The sequence below is a fragment of the Trachemys scripta genome, chromosome 6 (genome assembly GCF_013100865.1).
Source record: "Trachemys scripta elegans isolate TJP31775 chromosome 6, CAS_Tse_1.0, whole genome shotgun sequence".
Lineage (NCBI taxonomy): Eukaryota > Metazoa > Chordata > Testudines > Emydidae > Trachemys > Trachemys scripta.
This window is the reverse complement of record NC_048303.1, coordinates 37,418,760-37,440,868: the sequence shown is the minus strand read 5'-3', so window position 1 is coordinate 37,440,868 and position 22,109 is coordinate 37,418,760. Positions and strand designations below refer to the sequence as shown.

Here is a 22,109-nt window from a genome sequence, read left to right as displayed (position 1 = left end):
CTAGTGGTATTCAAAATAAAGTTGCAAACAATAATAAATTTTTTTCTTAATTTTTTAATTTGTCTGAACCCATTTTGCTCCAGCTTAAAAGAAATAAGCCACTCTGAGCTGAGGAAAATTTCAGTTAAAAAGAAGTCTGAGAATAATATGCAATTGAAAAAGAATACTTACATTCGACATGCTGGTGCAACATTGGAATAATGAAGTTAACATGGAAGCATGTGGTGATTCTCCCAATTAAAACTACACCTACCAGTAGTGTGAAATGCAAGGCACTGATGTGGTTTACTGCTATTTTATAATTGCTCTTTAAAAAATGTTTTTTAAGTGGAGAAATTCCTCAGAATAGTCTGTTGGTTTCACTAATTTCACTATGAAATTACATTTATAATAAACATCATTAAGAGATTTACAGAATGATTGTAAAAGCATTTACTTTTTATATCACTTGCTATTTTTCTGACTGTAAAATATCACCCATTTTGTTTTGTTACATTACATTTGTAACTTGTATGAACAAAAACACACACTCACTCTTAGCAATGGAGAATTTGTAAGCTAAACCCATCGTTTAAAAAATGAATAATTTATTTTAATTAATGTATTTATTGAAATACACAGTATCAGGAGTACAGAGTATGGTTTGATATACAGAAATTGAGAGGGAGCTGCTGGCAGAGCATGTTCTGAAGGCTCGAAGATTTTGAAATTCAATTCCCCCCTTGAATCTGAAAAAACCTGAATCAGAGAACCATCAGGGATCATTGTAAGACTGATCTTTCCCAGGCATCTAAAAATGGAATTGGTGTGGAGCGGGGCGGGGGTGGCGGGGGAAGGGGAATTGTAATTGTAATTGTCAGGGCAGTGAATTGCCTCTGGCGGGTTATCTTAAATTGTCAGAGTTACTATATATTTTTAGGTTATGACAATGGCACCTACACTATAGGGATGTGTACCCCTTTTAGCATTTCTATAAATCAAAATCAGTCAAATAAAATTCTGACAATTCTTTTGCACATCAATTAATTATTGTATCATAAAGTCAATATTAACAGTATTGGCCCACCCATACCCCTTTGAAACTGATGCGTGTTTTGCCATTGTTTACACTGACAGCAGTATCAAGTCCTGTCCACAGTTGATCTGACTCAGTCCAGAGCCCAGTACCTGACCCTACTAGCTGGACAGATGCCTGGGGGCATGAAGATCTGGAATCTTCCTCCCAATCTGGCAGGCTAGAGATCAGCTGAAGAGCCACTTCATGGAGGCTACTCGAAGCAAATAGGTAAAGCAGCCTTCTTGGGGATTTATGTAGTCCCCAGATGAGTGGGAGGATGGGTGGATCTGTGCAGTGGTGGATTCACTGCCCCTCCTACAATCTGCCCATGCCCAGTCCCTGTTTGGTCACCCACCTATCTAGCCCACCCCCTTCTATAGCAGAATTACACCAGTTCGGCCACAAGGAGTCTGGCATAGTCATAGAGAATATGCTGGATGTCCATCTTCTATTATTTGATTAACTTTCATACGGGCAGAAAAAGTTATTCTCTTTGCTTATATATATATAACTATTACTATAACTATATATATATAAAACTATTACTCATTTGCAAATTCAGTTGAGCTCCATTAACATGCAGGTTGCCACACATCCTTAAATAATCTCCAAATTGACTTCTGACAGTCATGTGTTTCGTCAGGATTTGAGCAGTAGTGATACCAAATGATGGACATTCTGTTGGGCTTATATCATTTATACCTGCTTTTCCAATCATTCTGATTCTGTAGGAGTGCCAAATATCCACTATGTTCTACATAGTTATAGCTCATTCATTGAGACCCTGTCATAAGGCAACTAATATAACAATGGAAAGAAAATCATATTAGAGTCAATATTGTGGTATAATCTTTAATTTATCATCAAGCTATTGCTAAAATGATTAACATAGATTTGATTCTTTGGACATTACAAGAAAAGTAGTAATTAGGCAACGTAGAGAAATTTAGTCCCCAGATATCAGTTGATAGGAAAAACATTAGTTCTTATCAAGTAACATCATAACTATTGGTACCTCCATAAGCAATCTTGTATTCTCTCGCTGTTTTATACAGCCCACAGAACTGGGCAATTAGAATCTACATAATTATATTGGAAAATGCTCAATGTTTAAAAATAAAAAAGTAAAGTATCGGATTACAGTGGCAGGATCCCAACAAAGGCAGTCAGCAGCAAGGGTCAGAGCAGGGGCAAACCTGAGACTGGGACTAGCAGAGGAGTTCATAGTCAGGTTCAAGGCCTGCGTCAATATCCAGGGTCAGAGTCCAAGTCTGGAAGCAAAGTCCAAATCAAGCTGAGGTCAAGCCAGGAATTGAGGAGCAGGAAGGGTCATGGTAACCAAGATATCCACACTGTTGCCTGAACACTTCCTGGGTGCTCTTTGGATTTACATAGGGCAGGGAGCCAATCAGGAGCCATGAGGCTGTTGTCTGTCAAACCCTTGAACTTTCCATGGTCTGTGTCCACAGCAGGTCATGGGAATGGAGCACAAACAGGTTACAGTTACTGTTGGGTGGCAGCCTGATGATACAAGTTGCCTGGTAGTGCTGCAGTCCTGGGCTCTGGACCCTAAGGGCCTTATGTATTATTTACATACAAATCTTATCATTAAGTTCTTGCTTCAATAAAGTAATTTCCTATACATACAGTAGTTATTTCACATACATACAGTAGTTATTTCACATTGTAACTTCCAATACTTTTCCTTGAGGTTTTACAAAGGATCACCAATACGTCTTTTGTACTGGTTCCTACAGTACTTAACATATATAAAATTACACTGAGTTCCAGCACAGGTTTCCAAGTTTTAAATCCTAAAAGCCAAAACATATTAAAAAAAAAAAAACCGCTTCTTTGAGTTCAGCATCCTTTTTGGCCTTTCACTGTTAAGTGCACAGCCAAACTCTTACGCAATTTACGCCTCTCGTAAGTAATATACGGGCCTTCAAAAAAGCCTTGCACCATTGTTCATCTGAAGTCTTTTGCTCTTTGAAATATTGCAAGATTAATTTAATGTAATTTAATTCAAAATTACAAACTTTTACAGCTGCCACAGAAAACTGGCAGCCTTAGTTTGGACAGGAAATGAAGGTGAGATTTTCAGTGTAAATAAGATGAACTGCCATTCAATGAGGTTTATTCTCCTATTTATAAGTTCGGTATTTGAACACTAACTCTTGCTATCATTAATTTGAGTTTATAGACTTAAATTCCATGGACCGCTTTTGTCTGTTTTGTTGAAAGCAGCAATAATATTCTGAACATTAAATAGATAACCAAATACAAATAAGTGACAGCAATAACCACATGCTGTTTTATGGAGTAATAATTTGGTTCTCACTGATTAAAATACAAGACAGAAAGCTGAATAATATCTCTTAATGAGGGATCAGATTGGTAAAGAATATAGTGAAAGACAGAGATACTGTAGTGCATGACCTTACAGAACCTTCTGTAGTGCATGAATTTACAAAACCATGTAAAACTCATGCAGGCGGTTTGCAGGTACACTCTTACTTCCATAATCTAGCATTATTAATGTCAACAAAAAGTTGTTTGCTATTTTTCAGTGCACCACATTGACCAGTTTCATTAAAAATATTTAGCTCATACTGGAAAGTGGCTGTGCACAGTCTCTCCCCGCATTCAGAATGTAAAGCTAGCAACAATGTGTTTTCCTGTCTCAGACTTTCTTCTCTTGGACATAAGCACACGAAAGAAGAACTGAGGGTTGTGGAGGGAGGGATGAGCCTAGAATTGCTAGAATACCCATACTTTCTCCATCCGGACATCTGTGCTAATTCTATAATTAATACTTTGAGAGACATGAGCTTAATGGCTTCTCTGCATCTTGGAATGCATGCTAAAATAGGAGTAACTGAATTTTATACTTCAGGATGTAACAGTTATTGCAGGAGTCAGAATGGAATTCTGACACCCACTTGCCAGGCACATGATTGTCCAACTAGCAACAGGTGCATTATGTGGTGGGTTTGGATTTTTCTCCCCCTTCTTCTGAAGCATACGGTATTGACTGCCCTAAAGGCAGCATACCAGATGTTAATTGTATGGCAAATCCTATTTTCCTCTTCTAAAACCACAAAACTTTACCAGTTAAGGTTGCTAAGTAACAATAATATAAATTATGTATCACAGTTTACAAAATCCAAATACTTAAAACCAGTAAATGAAGAAGTAAGGATGTTATACAATAGGTTGCTCTGCACACATAGGGCTAGATAGAACTTTTAGTCTTAGCCCTGTTTAGGGGGCATAGAGCTGCACCATACCAGGGGCACCTCCAAAAGTTACAGTTCCTCCCCTGCTCCCCTCACTCTGATAGGGAAATAAGTTGTCTCACCCCTTTCCAAGGTGCAGCTTATATTCCCCTGTGGAGAGGATCATGAAGGCCTGGCTCCTCTTACTCCCTGCCCATCTGCAGCCCCTGCTGTTGCTCCTGCACCTAGGAAAATCCAAGCAGCTCAGAGAGAATCTACTTATTCCCCCTGTAGCACCATGTACTCCCCCTGTAGCACAGGTCTAATCTGATGGGGCACAATCTAACCCAGGATAAACACATTCTTAACATTCTGCATTTTAAAGAAACACGTTTCACCACAACTTTATTAGATGTATAATATGTATTATACTTATCTGAATTTTCATAGGTAAATAGTTTCATTCTAGGCAGTGGTTCTCAAACATTTCTATGGGGTGGACCCCCATCCTGATAATGACACTGTCTTGTGGAAACCTTCCCTCCATTTGTGATTGTACAGATCATCTCCTCTATAACTAACAATCACACAGGACACCTCCCTTACATTTCACAACCACTTTGCTTTCCTGTGGTAACACATCAATATTTAACATATTCGGACTTCCATGACTTCTCTAGTCTCAATCCCTTCTTCACACACTCTGCTCCTCCTCTTCCATTGACTCAGTCACTGACTTTCTTCCTTGAACTTCCACTACCCTCTATTCTTTTGTCCCTCTCTCCTACCTCAAGGTCAGTTACTCAAACACAGATTACTCCTAACATACACTTCATCTGCTCCAGCTCACTTCTCAGTGACTTCTTCTGAAAGGACCCACCATCATGCGGACGTCTTCCATTACAAAGTCATTCCCTTCTTCAGTTTGCCATCTTCCTGATCGAACTACACTATTTCTCTACCCTCCTTGATTCCCATGTTCATCATTCTAGAAGCCCATTCACCTTCTGACTTTTCTAAGCCCTTCGCCATTCTTGTCCATCCTCTCTTTCCATGAAAGATTGCTGATTTTTCCAAAGAGAAGAACAACAAGATTCCTCACACCTTCTCTTTCAACATCCTCTCCTCTTCCCATCATCAACACTGAGATTTCTCACCAGTTTTCCTTCTCTAACCCCTCCAGCTACCCAGTGGCCCCATACCCTTTCCATCACTATTGTTTCCTTTCTCACCCTCCGCAACTTTTCACCCTCGGTCTAGTTTCTTCTCTACAGAATAGAAGAATGCTCTGATTCCCTCATCCTTAAAATAAATTCACTCTTGACCCAACCTACCCCTCCAGCAATGAATTAATCTCTCATTTTCCCTTTCTTTTCCACAATCAGTGAAGTCACCATCACCTTAAATTCCTAAATTCCTCTCCTTCATGCCACCCTTAATCTCCTCCAGACCAGCTTCTAACCTATTCACTTTACTGACATTGCTCTCAGCAAAGTCTCTAATGACCTATTGCTAGCCAAATCTTAGGGCCCCTGTTAAATATACCCTCCTCCGTGAAATCCTGTCCTCACTTGGCTTTTGTGATTCCATCCTCTCTGGGTTCTCCTCTTACTGTTCTGGTTGTTCTTTCAATGTCTTCTTGGCTAGTTCTCCCCCTCTCCCTTTCACTTTCCATGAGGCTTCATTTATGAAATACTCCTCTTTTCCCTCAGCACCCTTTCTTTGGGTTATTTCATCCCCTCTCAAGGCTTCTTCTACCACCATCTTTACACTGAACACTCACAAATCTATCCTTTCACTCTTGTTTGTCTCCGTCCAATTCTATCTCTGGGCCTTTCTCGCTAACATTTCTTCTTGGAAGTCTTGTTGTCAATTTAAATTTAATATAGCACAAATGGAATTCATCTTCCTTCCTAAACTCTCCCCAGTCTCCTCTTTCTCTATCATTGGTGAGAACCAAAGGCTAACTGGGAGAGATGGTCAGGCTTTTAGGTTGACTGGCTTGTCTCTATCCAGGTCCTTAGAAGTTCTGGAGCCACATCATTTACTGAAAGAATATGACTCAGTATCAGTTTTATAAATGTTATTAAAACTTTGAAACAAACACACAAAATCAAAAACAAAATCACTAAAGCTAAGCTTCTATTAATACTAAACTAAGAATAAAGCAATACAACTATCAAATAAAAATCAAATCAGCAGAGATATTCCAATACAGGCCATAAAACAACACTGATAAGTGGAAGTTTGACAATGCTGGTTTAGCAGTTTACAGCTGACAACTTTAAAGTTCTTAGGACATTTAAAGGAACAATACAAATCACACTTTCAGGAGTATCTTCATGAGACTATCTTTTAAGGCTTTTTACAGTTGGGGAAGTTTCTTTCTGGCACTTTCTTCATGTACACTTTACCGGTGCTCATGCACACATACATACAATCACACTTTCACACTCAAAAATTAAAAAATAAAAAGCCTGAGCCATCTCCCAGCTAATAAAAACAAAAAAGACAAACATAAAAGGAAAAACAGGATATTTAAGATATAACAGTGGAACTCTTCAGCTCTCAGTGTTCTGGATTCTCATGAAATTGGAACTGTACCTTCAGTCAATGAGCCAGATAGTGTTGCTGCTAGAACAGCACTAGTCATCAGCGGGCTCTCTTTAAGTGCTGAGAGAGACTGTTGAAAGGCTGCAGAAGCCTATTCATTGATGTCATAACTTCTTGTCCCTGAAGTGATCGGTCTTGGGAAAGGGTGCTAGAACAATTTGTATAGTGGGGGTGCTGAGAGCCATTGAACCAAACTATAAACCCTGTATATGATGGAAACCACTTCAAGCCTGGGGGTGCGACAGCACAGCCCCCTCAGCACCCTTTTCCAGCACCTATGGTCTTGGGGTTCTGGAACTTCAGTCTTCCCTTGGATGACTTGCTGACCCAATAGGCGAGGCTGCTTGCCTTATCCTTGATTCTTATGATTTGTGAGCTTTGCTCACTCCATTTAGCAGTGCTGCCCTCTAAAGACTTTAGAGAAATGAGGTGCAAAGTCTACCTTGGAGGCATGTAACATGGTCTAAACATCCTTGAATTAGGTCATCCTTACCCAATGTCAACCTAGGAAAGTCCTGCTTAAGCCAGTATCTTTAAAAATATTTGTTGTTTAAATACCAGAGACTGTAAGTATGGGATCCCCCTAAAATATCAAAAACACAAAATACAAGACCACTTTTTGAATAAGCTGATAGGGTCTTGTCTGAGTAAAAAGGTCTTGAGAGGACATAATATCACCAGTTTATGGAAAGTTTGACCAAAATCCTATAAATATAAATTGAAAAGATTTGGCAAGAGCCAGGCACTCAGCATTCATTCATCAGCAAAATTAAAATTAAATTTGAACATTTTATACCAGATGTTACCATTCTTGCAAACAAGACAATGTAGTAATCTTTATATATTTAGGAGCAAGGCCATAAAGCAAACAGCTTATCTTGCAAAACGTTCATTTTGATAGAAAAAAATTATTGTAAAGCTTATCAAGACAGAACTCATTTAAAAACAAAAATAATTAAAATTTTAAAATGTCTGTATCACCATATACCCTATTTCCCTCTCACATTGTTGACAAGCCTTAATCCCTGTCCCACCAGGCCTGTAACCTGATTGTCACCTTTGACTCTCCCAACCTTTGTTTTGCAAATCCAGATCATGTCCAATGTTGTCACTTTTTCCTCTAAACATATCTAAGATTCAGACTTTTCTCTCCATCCACACAGCTAAAATGCTAACCTAAATACTCATTATGTCTTGACTTGACTTGTAGTCTCAGCATTTCTGGCTTCCATGAATGACATACATATTCCTGCTCCAGTTTGTTCAAAATACAATTGTTAAATTCAGCTTCCTTGCTCATCATTGTAATCACGTCACCCCATTCTCCGAATGTCTCCACCGGTTTCTCCTTTCCTACTGCATCAAATTCAAGCTTTTTGTTCTCATTTTCTCCAATGTAATTGTTCTCCCATCAATTACACTACTGTTAAAAATTCACACCTTATTTACAGTCTGAATTTGTCAAGTTTCATCTTTCAACCACCAGATCAGGTTATACCCTTCTCTGCTAGATCAAACAGCCCATTATTAAATATTTCTTTCCCCATGTTGATATTTATAATCAAGTCACTCCTTAACCTTCTCTTTGTTAAACTGAATAGATTGAGCTCTTTGAAACTATCACTGTCAGGGATGTTTTTAAATCCTTTAATCAGTCTCATGACTCTTCTCTCAACCCTCTCTAATCTATCAACATCTGTCTTGTGGACACCAGAACTGGACCTAGTATTCCAACTGCAGTCACACCAGTGCTAAATATAGAAGTAATATAATCTACCTACTCCTACTCGAGGTTCTCCTGTTTATGCACCCAACAACTGGATTAGCCCTTTTGGTCACAGCATCGTACTGGGAGCTCATGTTCAACTGATTATCTTCCACAACTCCCAAATCTTTTTTAGAGTCACTGCTTCCCATCCTATAAGTATGGCCTACATTCTTTGTTTCTAGATGTGTACATTTAAAATGTATATTGTTTGTTTGTACCCAAGCAATCCAGATTACTCTGAATCAGTGACCTGTCATCATTATTTACCACTGCCCCAATTTTTGTGTTATCTGCAAACTAATGACAATTTTCTGTTTTCTTCCAGGTCACTGATAAAAATGTTAAGTAGAATAGGGCTAAGAACTGATCCCTGTGGGACCCCACTGGAAACACATCCACTCAATGATGATTCCACATTTAAAATTACATTGAGACCTATTAGTTAGCCAGTTTTTAATCCATTTAATGCGCCATGTTAATTTTATATCATTCTAGTTTTTTAATCAAAATGTTGTACCAAGTCAAAAGTCTTAGGGAGTTCTAAGTATATTACATCAACATTACTTTCATCAACCAAACCTGTCATCTTCTCAAACAAAGATATCAAGTTAGTTTGAAAGGACCTATTTTCTATAAACCCATGCTTATTTGCATTAATTATATTACCCTCATTTAATTCTTTATTGATCAAGTCCCGTATTAGCTACTCCATTATCTTGCCAGGGATTGATGTCAGGCTGCCAGGAGTCATCCTGGGCCATTCCATTCATTGAGCCTTTCTAAAAATTGACATAACATTAGCTTTTATCTTCTGTCCCCTATACCTATGAAGTTGAAAGGTTCTGTCCTGAAACTGAACTTGAGGGTCTGCAATGCTCAGGAATGCCTGTTATTAAGTGTTGCACTGTACTTGATTATCCCCTGCACGGCTATATCTGTGAGAATCCAGATGTCCAGGAAAAAGAACCCCTCCAAGCAAATCAAAGATGCCTATAGAAGTATGCTATAATAAACAACACTGGGTAATTTATAAAGAGTACTTACGATCCAGTTATGCTCTGTCACTGTAGGAAGCGTCTACACTATGGTGCTACAATGGTATAGCTACAGCACTGTAACTGTGCTGCTGTAGTGTCTGGAGCATAGACATGCCCTAAGTGAACTGCTGAATGTGCATGGGTTGAGGTGCACTGGCAGAGCTGTGGGGTGCCATGTGTCCCTTACCTGAGCCCCTAACCTTTCTCCCTTCCCCTACCTCCCATCCCCATTTATCCTGTGACTCATAACACCCCTCACCTTGCTGCAGCCCCAAACCCCAATTCCCCCTTTCCCATCCACTAGTGCCATTCACTCTTCTAAGAAGCATTCACATGTCTGATTTTTTCCCCCCGAAGACTTTGATTATATTCCCCTCAAAAGAAAACTGTCAAAGAAACTCACAAATTGTAGCAAATTCCAGCCACTCTGTCCAAAACTTCCTTTGTCTTAGGTGAGGGCTTGTGATTAACTTATCCTTAGACAAGTCAAACTGAATGGTGAGTTCACAGCCAGCAATCTCAATGACATCTGTGATTCATCCAGTCATTAGTATGTCTCAGACGACATCTACACAGCCCTGAAGTTTGGACTACAGAGCATGAACTGCAGAGTGCATTATGGTGCTGTCCAGGTAAATAGTTTGCATTAATGTTGCCTTTTTAAACAGGATTAAGTTAATGAAAACTAGGTTCTTTTTAGTTCATACCTGCAACATCCACAGCGCAGCGTGATAGTGTGTGCTGCAATTCACAACTCTGTAGTCCAAATTGCAGAGATGTGTAGACAAGCCCTCAGTTTAACAGTGAAAGCAGAAGACGTAAACCATTTTTTGGAGTGGGGGGGGGGAAAAAGGATGTAATCCAGGAATCCTCAATCAAAAGACTCCAAATTTGGATCAGTAGTCCTACCCTGAGCTCCCTTAAGGCTCAGCAAATTTAAAAACAATCCAATTAACTGTTTAGATTTTAGAGGACATATAAGAGTAAAACTTTAAGGCATATAAAATAGCAGGAATGGAAACTCTCTATCTGTTTTTCTATACTGGCACATGCGCACTGTAAAGTGTACATTTTCTTAATACTGATCTCAGTTTGGGCCACCCAAAGATTAAGTGGTGCCTTGGATAAAATTCAACAGATTGAGACCATGTTGATCCACAGCACAACAATAGTTTGAGCTCTAGCTCTGCACAAAAAAAGAAAAATCTAGAAACTTTTTGAAAAATAGCTATTTTTTCCAGGGCTTATATCTCCACAAACCCTAGCCCATGTTGGGGTCATTAGAGTCACTAATCCTACCCTGCATCTCCTGAGGCACATCATATTACAAAGGAATCTCACTAAGCAAGCTGATTTTAGAAGACTTGCCTATAGGGGCGCTGCCACACCAGCATGATTACCTTGTAGACAGAAAGTACATTAATTTTTTATAACAAAATGTAATGCTCTAATTCAGCAGCTCTCAAACTGTGGGACAGGACCCCAAAGTGGGTCGCGACCCCATTTTAATGGGGTCGCCAGGGCTGGCATTAGACTTGCTGGGGCCCAGGGCTGAAGCCCAAGACCAAGCCCCACCACCCTGGGTGGCAGGGCTCTGATTCCAGGTCCCCCTGCTTGGGACTGAAACGCTTGGGCTTTGGCTCCCCCCGTCTGGGGCAGCAGGGCTCAGGCTTCAGTCCCCCATCCTGGGGTCATGTAGTAATTTTTGTTGTCAGAAGAGGGTTATGGTACAATGAAGTTTGAGAACCCCTGCTCTAATTGAATATTCGTATACTATATTAACTGGTATTCAAGTGGATCTGGCTTTGATAAGTGTTTTATATAGCGTGAGTTCAATTGTCTTCTTGACTACACCTGTGAAGTCTCATTTAATTTAAGGGGCTTATATAAATATAAACGAATGCAAAATTTGGCTTATGATGTCCAATGTATAAAAGTCTATCTAGGCATGTATTTACTTAATTACACTTACCACAATTTAAAAAAATGAATCCAGTCCCTTCTTTAAATATCTTTTTAAGCTCTGGTTTTGCAGAGGCTCTTCAATTCCAGAAAGAGTTACTTTACAATTTCATCTTCAAAAATAAAGCAAAAATGAATGCTAGAATATAATATAATCTCTTGGTTTAGCTCTTACATAACACAAGTGATCTTTCAGCAAAACATTTCTGATGAGTTTATTTTTCGGTAATTGTATACTTATAGTACAGTTTTATGCACTCTTGTGAAATATTTCAGCACATTTTGAAGTCCCTCTTTTGAATGTGCAGTTAGCACATCTGCAAATACAAATGGGCATTTGCATATGCAAACTGAATATCAGGGCATCTCATTACTGATTAAGACATGCAAATGAGTTATACATTCAAAAGAATTATGTATAAAAGGGAGGCCCTTAATTTTTGTCCCTAAGCTCTAACTAGGATCCTACCAGTTAAAATTTATATCACACAGCATGACAAATTGGCAAAATCAAAGCATCTGCCAAAATTATGGGGTGTACTCATTGTTTCCCTTCCTGTTTTCTCCCAGGATAATGATCTCTCTAAACAAGACGGGTTAAGCAAATGCAAGCACGTTTGGTGGAGTGGACTTTGTATGAATAACTTCCTTTGCCTGAACCCTTCTTACTATTTCCATGACCCTGTAGATTTTAATGTTCTATGTACTTAACAACCTTCAAAAAGATAAGACTTAAAATATTTTCTTTCATACAGATTAGGTGTTTTATTATGAAAATTCACACTCCATCTATAACAATACATCATTTCTTGAACACTGAATGTTTTGAAAGCCCAGACATCTGGGCACCCATATATACAATGCACTCCATTTAAAATATGGTTCATACAGCAATTGGTTGCATTTGACAAAAAGGTTTTCAAAATAAAGAGTATAATAAATATTTTATCTGTTCTAAGAAAAACAATCACAGTGGAGATGTGCTATACTGATGCTTGGAAAAGAAAAGCTAGCAAGGAGTTCAGGACTAGAAATAGAAAAGCTACAGTACATCAGTATTTTTGTGTAAAGAAAATAAGAATCTATGAACATGTTCTTTGCTATTTAGATTCTGAAAGACAACAATTTTACATTTTTCAGGACAATTCTCACAGCAATTATGATATGTACAGTGCCTAGGGATCATTTTAGATCAGTGAATAAATTCAGAAAATAAAATTGCTGGTCCAGACCTCAAGCCTATAATAATCCTGCACTTTATACAAGTTTGGATCAGTTCAGATAAAATAAATCTTCCTACATAATCTAATCTAAAGTCTGTTCAGCTGTCAAAAGCCTCCTTCTGCTGACATCTAGCCAAATCCATTGTGGACTTACACTCTCATCAGATCTGGCATTCTCTGATGGGAGGCTATTATCTTCAAGGTTCATTTATTCTGACTTCCACACTATTAAAGCTGAACACAACATTTTGGGGTGCTTCTGTCCTGTGGGAAGCCTGTCTTGCATTAAATTAGAAGACAACAACCAGCTCTGCACTAACTACTACAGCTGCTGGGTATGTACAGGGATGGCTCCAGGGTTTTGGCCGCCCCAAGCAGCCAAAACAAAAACAAAAACAAAACAAAAAGCCGCGATCGCGATCTGCGGCGGCAATTCGGCGGGAGGTCCTTCGCTCCCAGGTGGAGTGAGGGACCATCCGCCGAATACCTGGACGTGCCGCTCCTCTCCAGAGCGGCCGCCCCAAGCACCTGCTTGACAAGCTGGTGCCTGGAGCTGGCCCTGGGTATGTAATAACATCAGTTCTCTGTACACTTCCTTCAGAGCCACTAAATGTGTTCTTAAGCAATGCAGTAAAGTACTGTACTGTAAAAAGGAAGGAACCTTCACCTTCAAAGGTCTGGACATTCCAGTCCCTGCCTACATCACTGCTACTTTCTAATCATATCCACCAGTAATACCAACCTCACTGCATCTTTTGTTTCCTTCTCCTCTAATTTCACCTCCTGCCTGAAATCATTATCCCAGAAACTCAGACTCTCTTCATTCAAATCCTTCCTTAAAATCCATTTCTTCCACAAAGTCGACGAACTCTGACCTATTTCAGTATTACGCTGTTACTGCCCCAATTAATAAAAATATAGTCTAAGCAATAACCATTCTCCAGAGCTTATGGTGTGCTTGTTTGATCATTGCCTTTTACAGCTTGATCTTGCAAACAGCAATTCTGATCGGTGCCAAGAGTGCCCAACTCCCTCTATGCCCAGCATCTTGCCCAGTGGCATCTTAGACTGTAGTCCCCTAAGGGCAGTGACCTTGTCCTTATTTATTTATGTTCTGTCTGAGCTGAGCATGCAATTGGCACTTAATAAATGAGTGAAATAACATTACCAACTGTATGCCCATGTTTGCTCTTTACTGTGTTACAACAATAACACAATAAGCCCACCATAAATATAATATAAAAATAAAAATGTCTGAAAGAGAAAAAGAAAAGAAAGTCATGTGCTTGCTATTCCTTGGTTGCTGTCAGGAGCTTTTTGCCTGTGAGCAATACCAAAGAAGTCCTACCAAACCATTAAACTTCACAAGTCTATGTGTACAATATTGATGCCCTGGAGCATTTCTTGTTGTTTTCAGTGTCAAAATGATGACCTTGGCTGACCCAGTTTTATAAGTAGTAACCTAGAATTCACCTTATTTGACCTGCGAACAGGACTGGATAGAGTCACCAAGAAAGTTAAAAATAGGTGACATATTTTTGACACGTTTTTAGAATCAAAGAGCCTTCGTCTTAAAAACAGGAAAAAATATTGTAATAATATTGTTGGCAAGACAGTATTCTGGAGAAGTATTCTCACAACTAGAATATTTGGATCACCTGGTGTTATAGCACACCACCAGCTATATAGATGGAGCCCAAGAAAAGAAGAGACCTTGGACTGAAATAAAGGGATACACTGGGGAAGAGGGAAAAAAAATCAGACATTTCAATACTCTAGTCGACACTAAATTTTTAGTTAAGAGCCAATATTTTGGTGGGTTAAATTAGTTACAAGAGGACTACTGTTTCCTGCATAAATAGATACAATATTGCAAAGTGAAAAAACAACAAAGGACATAAAATGACGGTTAAGCATTTCTTATTCTGTTTCATGTGCAGAAAGCCAGCAGTATTCGGCCCTATTTAATAGATTTCTAAACTGGCATTTTACTCTTTTACAAGAGTGTAATTCTGTGGTTTCTTTCTAATGACCACACCTGGGACGGAAATTTTTCACAAAGAAAAAAAACAAATACCTCTCTATGTTTATAAAAGATTTTCCAAAATGTGTGTACAATTGTATATACAATTACTGTAACTGTGCATGCACACTGGACATTTAGATTTATAACTAAACATTTGCACATGAAAATTAAGACCTAACTGCACATGAACATGCTTGAAAATTAGGCTCTGCGTGTCTACAGTGTTATATTGTCCAAACAGTAATGTTTTTTGCAACGATTTTCTTACCTTCACAAACTCTGAATGGTTTCCTGCAGCTGGGCAGGGGCCATTTTGCAGAACTTGATTTTTGAAAGCTTTCTTTTAATTTTAAATATTCTGTTGGGAAGGAAGATTTCGTGGAGTTGTTCAGTTCTGTAATTAATGGAAAAGAAGATATAATTATAAAATGAATACATTCAGAAAAGGTATTTGGACAAATGCATAGTACAAAAAATAAAAAGGTCTCATCTATTGTATAACATCTCTGTAATTACTACATGTCTTTAGATCTTTTCAAGTTGATGAAGATCAAGAGAATGAGATTTTGCAGATACAGAAAGCATAATTCTTGAATTTATTCTTCAACCTCCTTATCTCCAAGCTTCCTACCGGCAAATGAAATTAAGACCAAGAAAAAATACTTTGCGGAATTACAAATATTCCACTTTTAAAATTAAGCAGGAAAACACATTAAAAATAAATGCAGACAAGCTATAAGTGACCACAGGCAGCACACATCACACACTTACTCAAACAATCCCTATTACAAAGTAGTGATGACCCAATGTACAGACATACACAATTAGAGCCAATGTACAGCATGTACAATTAGATAATCTTGGTAAACATTAGTAAATATAAAAGCATTTTCATGAACATAGAGTCTATACATCTGATTGTGATTCCATTACTCAGGTTACAATACTAGTTATCAAGCCTAGTAGACAGGACTGGGGATAGAAAAATTGTCTAGAACATTTATTTACAGCAGATGTGGACAAACTTTTTGGCCCGAGGGCCACATCTGGGACAGTGTATGGTGAGCCATGAATATTCACAAAATTGGTGTTGGGGTGCGGGGGTGCAGGCTCTGGGGTGGGGCTGGGGATGAGAGGTTTGCGGTGCAGGAGGGAGCTCCAGGCTGGGGCAGGGGGTTGGGGTGCAGGTAGGTGAGGGCTTCAGCTGGGTGTGCAGGTTCTGGAGTGGGGCTGGGGATGAAAGGTTTGGGGTGCAGGAGGGTGCTCTGGGCTGGGATCAAGGGGTTTGGAGGGTGGGAAGGGGATCAGGGCTGGGGCAGAGGGTTGGGGCACAGGGGGGAGACTCAGGGGTGCAGGTTCTAGGTAGTGCTTACCTCAAGTGGCTCCTGGAAGCAGCGGCATGTCCCTTCTCCAGCTCCTACGCGGAAGCGTGGTTAGGCGGCTCTGCACGCTGCCCCGTCTGCAGGCACCGCCCCTGCAGCTCCCATTGGCTGCAGTTTCCAACCAAATGGGAGCTGCAGGGATGGCACTTGGGGCAGGGGCAGCATGCGGAGTGAAGCCCCCTGGCTGTCCCTACGCATAGGAGCTGGAGAGGGGCTATGCCGCTGCTTCCAGGAGCTGTGTGGAGCAGCCCCCGACCCTGCTCCCCGGCTGGATCGTGACAAGCCCTAGACCCCCCCTTCCCCAGCGGGAGCTCGAGGGCGGGATTAAAATGGCTGGTGGGCCGAATTTGGCCCGCAGGCTGTAGTTTGCCCACCCGATTTACAGTCATACCCATATTGTGGGTTAACAGGAATTATTATTTAATGAATGCTGATTGGAACCAAAGACACTTTCTTGGGGGATGGGATTAATAACCCTCTTGGATAAAGAGTTATTAGTCCCAAGCAGCCATTAATTATTTAAGAAATATTTGGAGGGCAATTTTATTATTCTAAAATGTTCTGAAAATAGGAACACAACCCAGCATGGGCAGGACCTTGCTGGCCACATTAACCTGCCCATAGCAATACACCCAAAGAAACCAACAGTGAGAAAAAAAAAAAATCTTTAAAATGTTTTCCCTACCATAGTAAGGAACTGGACTGCAGATTCAAGAGACAGATTTGCAGAATCAGTGGGTAAGAGGAAAGGCTTTTAAAATCCAAGCATTGGCTACCAGAACTATGGGATTCCCTTCCAGGGCCAAGTCAATGTGGCTTCCATTGACTTCTAATAGCTGTGCTCACAATTTCAAATTGGGCCTTTAAAAGACAGAGGCCACACAAGGCTCAAATGAAAATCAAGCCCCAGATACACACAGTCATTGGGTTCAGTTTATTACTTTAAAAACTTTGATACAGTTTTATGTACAGCCCTAGATGCCTTGTCAGTGATGGATGCTTTCTGAAACTTTTAAAGGCCAAATCTTTTCCTCTGTGCTGAAGCACAGAAAGCTGAGCTTGGTGTAGGCAGTTTTCAAAAAGACTAGGGAGGAAGGCTAGTGCTGCAGTAGCCCTTGCTATTGAAGATAAAGGTCAGTGGATTTGCATAATCAGAAGATTCACTGGTCTTGTTCCCACTCATCCCCAAGCTTGCTACTATAAATTCTACTGTGCAAGGATGCAGTGTCCCCTAGAGTTAACTATCATGGCACCCACAGAGCACAGAAATCCCCAAATCCTTTCACCATCCCTAGAAACCTCCACTAACGAGGAGGAAGGGGCCAGATTTGGCCCTATATAAATTATTGACAATTTATAGCATGAACAACCCACATATGTCTTCACTAATGATTTTCAAAGTATGCAAAAGTTTTACATACTAACTGAATACATTTTCCTCCTACTAGACAATACACATTATACTCCTGGGGGAATTCTGCACCAAAAAATTAAAAATTCTGCACACAATATTTTAAATTCTGCATTTTTTTTGTCAAAAAAAAAAATGCAATCTAATCCAGCTAGTTTAAATTATTTTGGCAATTTATTTAAACTACAATACAGTGGATGGAGAATGTGTGTGGGGAGCACTGGAGGAAGTTACCAAACCCCCTCTGTTTAATAGTAATGTAGGTAGTATTGACCCTTTACTTCTAATCATTAGTCAACAAATATATGCAGCCATATGCTTAGTGTTACATCATAAGCAACTGAAGAGCAAGTGAGGGCTGGGGACTCAAACTCACAATTTATACTGGCTACTGACCATCTCCAAAAAGGTCAGTAGCAAAAAGTTCATGGAGCACATTTAGATAGGAAATTTTCAAAAATTTAGACCAGTTCTAATCACTAAAGTACCATAAGCATTTATAAGACCGCACTGTCCTTTACAATAAGGCTCATTTACACCACTCTCGCAATGTAAAGGAACCTTACAATTTTATACCTGTTTTATACTCTGGGGGAATTCACTAAGAACAATGGGAACAATTCACTAAGCAGGCAGGCTGCTACATTCTCCTCTGCCTGAGGGAACAGAGCCTGCTCCAAGCCTACCTCTTGAGAAATACCCTAAAGCCCTGCTCCTCCGCGCCAAGGGTGCTGCAATAGTGAGAGGGACAGAGTGTCTCTCTCTCTCTCTCTCTCTCTCACACGACTACCCAGCCCCGCCCCCCAAGGCAGTGATTTACGTCTCTACTGGCTACTCTGGGTGTCCAAACCGACCTGTCTGCACTGCCAGGGAGTGGGTGCATGACCGCTCTTGCTGCTTCCCTTCGACAGAACAAGGAGTAATGGTCTCAAGTTGCAGTGGGGGAGGTTTAGGTTGGATATTAGGAAAAACCTTTTTCAGTAGTAGGGTGGAGAAGCACTGGAATGGGTTACCTAGGGAGGTGGTGAAATCTCCTTCCTTAGATTTTTAAGGTCAGGCTTGACGAAGCTCTGGCTGGGATGATTTAGTTGGGGATTGGTCCTGCTTTGAGCAGCGGGTTGGACTAGATGACCTCCTGAGGTCCCTTCCAACCCTGATATTCTGTGATTCCATGATTCCCCATCAGAAATCATTTTTCTTCAGGGGCCATGAATTCTGCACACGCGCAGTGATACAGAATTCCCTCAGGAGTAACATTAGCCAAAACATTTCAATTTTGTTACTCAAAATTAGGCATCTAAATCCATATTTAGGGATATCTAAAAGTTGCTTGATTTTCAGAGGAGATTAGCACCAACAACTCCCATTGGCTCCAGCTGCAGGAACTCTGCACCTCTGAAAATCACTTTTATTTAGGTGCCTAGATATGGAACACTGAGTGATGTAGCAAGGTGGATTTGAACATTTACCTACACCTCTCTTGCCTTGTGACATGCAACTTTCAGTTATGGTTAGTATTTAAAACTGCACAGGAAAAAAGTGAATTTCTGAGCACCTCCCTAGCTGTTTCTGAAGAGGGCTTTTAAAAACAAAATGAATTATACTAAAAGACACTTGCAGAAAGTACTATTCAGAATACATAATACTGTAGCAGGGGAAATCAGGTTTCCAGTCAGTAGTATTAGCGTAAAATATAAAAAATGGCAAATTCTTCAGTAGCCTGCATAGATTTATAGCAGCAATAACTTTTTAACATAGCTTTTAAAAGTCTTAAGGAATCTCCCGTGAGAAAGCCTATATGTATCCTTCAGATTAGTCTGGCACCACTCATTTCCCCATATGTATTGATTTATTAATTCCCCTATAGATATTGTAACATCAATATTTCTTTGTTGATTTAACACTTACTCAACATATAATGAACTGGCAACTATAATACATGTTCCTTAGTACTTTTATACTATAACAAGGCAAACTAGATTTTTTTGTTTTCAAGTGAGCCGGTAAGTGATATCACACTAACAGTATATGAATTACACAGACTACAAAATTCCTCCATTAAAATTATTCATACTAATCACATCTCATAAGCTTGTTGTGCCTTCCTGTTCTTGAGGTTGTATTACAGTGTGGCCACACATATGAAGTCAAATTTTTTACTTTTATAAAACCACATATTGGAATAAGACACAATTACAAAAATAAAATGTTGCAAGTATTTCACTTGTAAGAAATTACATACATACTGTACCTCAAAAAGTTTTAACATTTTGGCAACTACATTTTAGCATTTATTCAGGTTTTCTCCATGATACTTTATTATAGCATACTTTGGAGAAGAGCTTCTCCTCTCTACACAGATAACTTCTTATGCCAACACCCTTATGCACCATGGATGAAATCCACTCCATCTTTGTAAAGCCAAAAGATTATCAAGCTTTATACATGTTGAGTGTGGAGGGATTGCAGCCTTTATGCTCCGGACGCAAAGGGTGTTAGAGGCCCTCATTCTGCATAAGCATTGAATCTCTGTCCTGATGCCATTACAACCCTACCAGCCTATGTGGGGTTGGTGCAGAGACCCTTTCTGCATCATGCAAGGAATATACAGGCACACCTCTATGATTTCTCTGGCTGCACTGATCTGTGCATCCTCTATGCAGGGCTTAAGTGGTCCAGAGGGCCTTGCCCCCATATCACAAGTGAATTTTACCTACTAATATAATATATGGAAATATACCTATCTCATAGAACTGGAAGGGACCCTGAAAGGTCATTGAGTCCAGCCCCCTGCCTTCACTAGCAGGACCAAGATCCCTAAATGGCCCCCTCAAGGATTGAACTCATAACCCTGGGTTTAGCAGGCCAATGCTCAAACCACTGAGCTATTCCTCCCCGTTTGAGTGTGCCTTTTAAAATATCTGAATTTGCAATTTTGCCCCACCTTCCCTCCCCCCGCCCAAGACCTCACTCATTTCACATAGTACTACTCACCCCTTGCTTTCCCCACATCCCTGTTCACCTTGAACAACTACAATTCACCTTCCCTCCCAAGCTCTATAGAGTCAGAAGAGCAGAGCTCAGGAGTCTGGGGGGCAGGGTGGCCAGTGTCTAAGGCTCAGATCCTCCAAGGTGCAAAATGGGAGTTAGGCATCTATATGCAAAATAGGAGTTAGGCATCTAACTACCTTTGAGTATCTGGGTCTAAGAACAGAATTAGATGGTGGACCTTGACAGTTCTGTCAGGTTTTATTTTAGTCTATGATGAAATTAGTTTAAGATGAATAGAGAAATAATTATTTTTGTGATTAAGTGTAAAATTTGAAACGTTGCCTTTTAGGGACATATTCTGACAATGCGTGCAAGTATAAAGTTTGGAGTTTGTGGTTAAGTTACACTGAGCCAAAGAAACAAGAGACGTCAAGGGTAAATTTCAAAAAGGAAACATTTTTAAAGTGTTTCCTCTGCAAAAGCTAATAAATATTTAAGAAGGAATGTACAGGAAGAGTTATTGCACCAAAACTGGAAATTAAATGCACCCACTAAAGTCTGAAATAGAGGGATTTTAGTCACACTTCAAATGCAAACAAATCTCAATGCACTCTTAACTATGGAGTCATTAATGATGTGTGTCACTGGGTCAAATTCTGCTCTGAATATACTTATTCTGGATTTACCGAAATGTACATTATTATTTATACATGACAACAGAATTTAGCTGACTGTATATTGTTAGCAGGGCTCTTGCTATATTTTTAACTGCATATTTATTCAGACCAAAAATGGGAAAAGGAAAAGTTACAAGTGTTTTCTATATTTAAAAAAGTTTCATTTTTATACCTGTTTGGAAAAAGACTCTGGCAATTATAGTACGGCACAGTGGACACGGAGTGTTGGTTGGGTTGTCTTTGGCAAGCATCCGCAAGCAAGGTTCACAAAAGATGTGGTGGCATGGATAGCACATATATGGATTGAAATAAACATCCAAGCACACTGCACAGAGGTAGCTTTCTTTATCTCCTCTTTGTTCATGCTCGTCATCTGTATTCAGGTTATCATTCAGAGTCTGCAAGGAAAAAGAAAAGAAAAATCTCTTCACAGCTCAGTTTAAAACTTTCAGACCAGTCAAGTAGGAGGGAAGGTGGTCTTCTATTATATCTAAGGAATAAAGGTAGGATTCCCAATGGTTAATACATAATTCTTTCAAAGAGATAATGAACCATCCTCAAGTGACAGAAATGCCTCTTACAACAAGCATATTGAGGGAAACAATTATGAACATCAGACCTGGGAGCCTAAAAGTAAAGAGAAACATGGAACCAAAAAACTGGATAAAAATATAGCAATTTACAGATTCCTGCCTTTCCTATAAATCTTAATATTTTCTCGGTAATTTTATAACAATAAAGAGC

At 39.6% G+C, this 22,109-nt stretch overlaps 1 protein-coding gene across 5 annotated transcripts in view; it reads right to left on the bottom strand.

The window, feature by feature from the left end:
* The window catches only part of RNF180 (ring finger protein 180), a 144,445-nt gene that overhangs the window by 7,286 nt on the left and 115,050 nt on the right, over positions 1-22,109 (bottom strand). For 4 of the 5 annotated variants that reach the window (XM_034774133.1, XM_034774132.1, XM_034774134.1 and 1 more), the window contains exons 5-6: positions 21,538-21,763; positions 15,173-15,298 (exon numbers count right to left, since the gene is read on the bottom strand). In XM_034774133.1, the coding sequence (XP_034630024.1) occupies positions 15,173-15,298; positions 21,538-21,763 (352 nt within the window). Of the gene's footprint in view, positions 1-15,172; positions 15,299-21,537; positions 21,764-22,109 lie in introns of those variants that run through there. The other variant, XR_004646188.1, reaches the window with a different exon arrangement.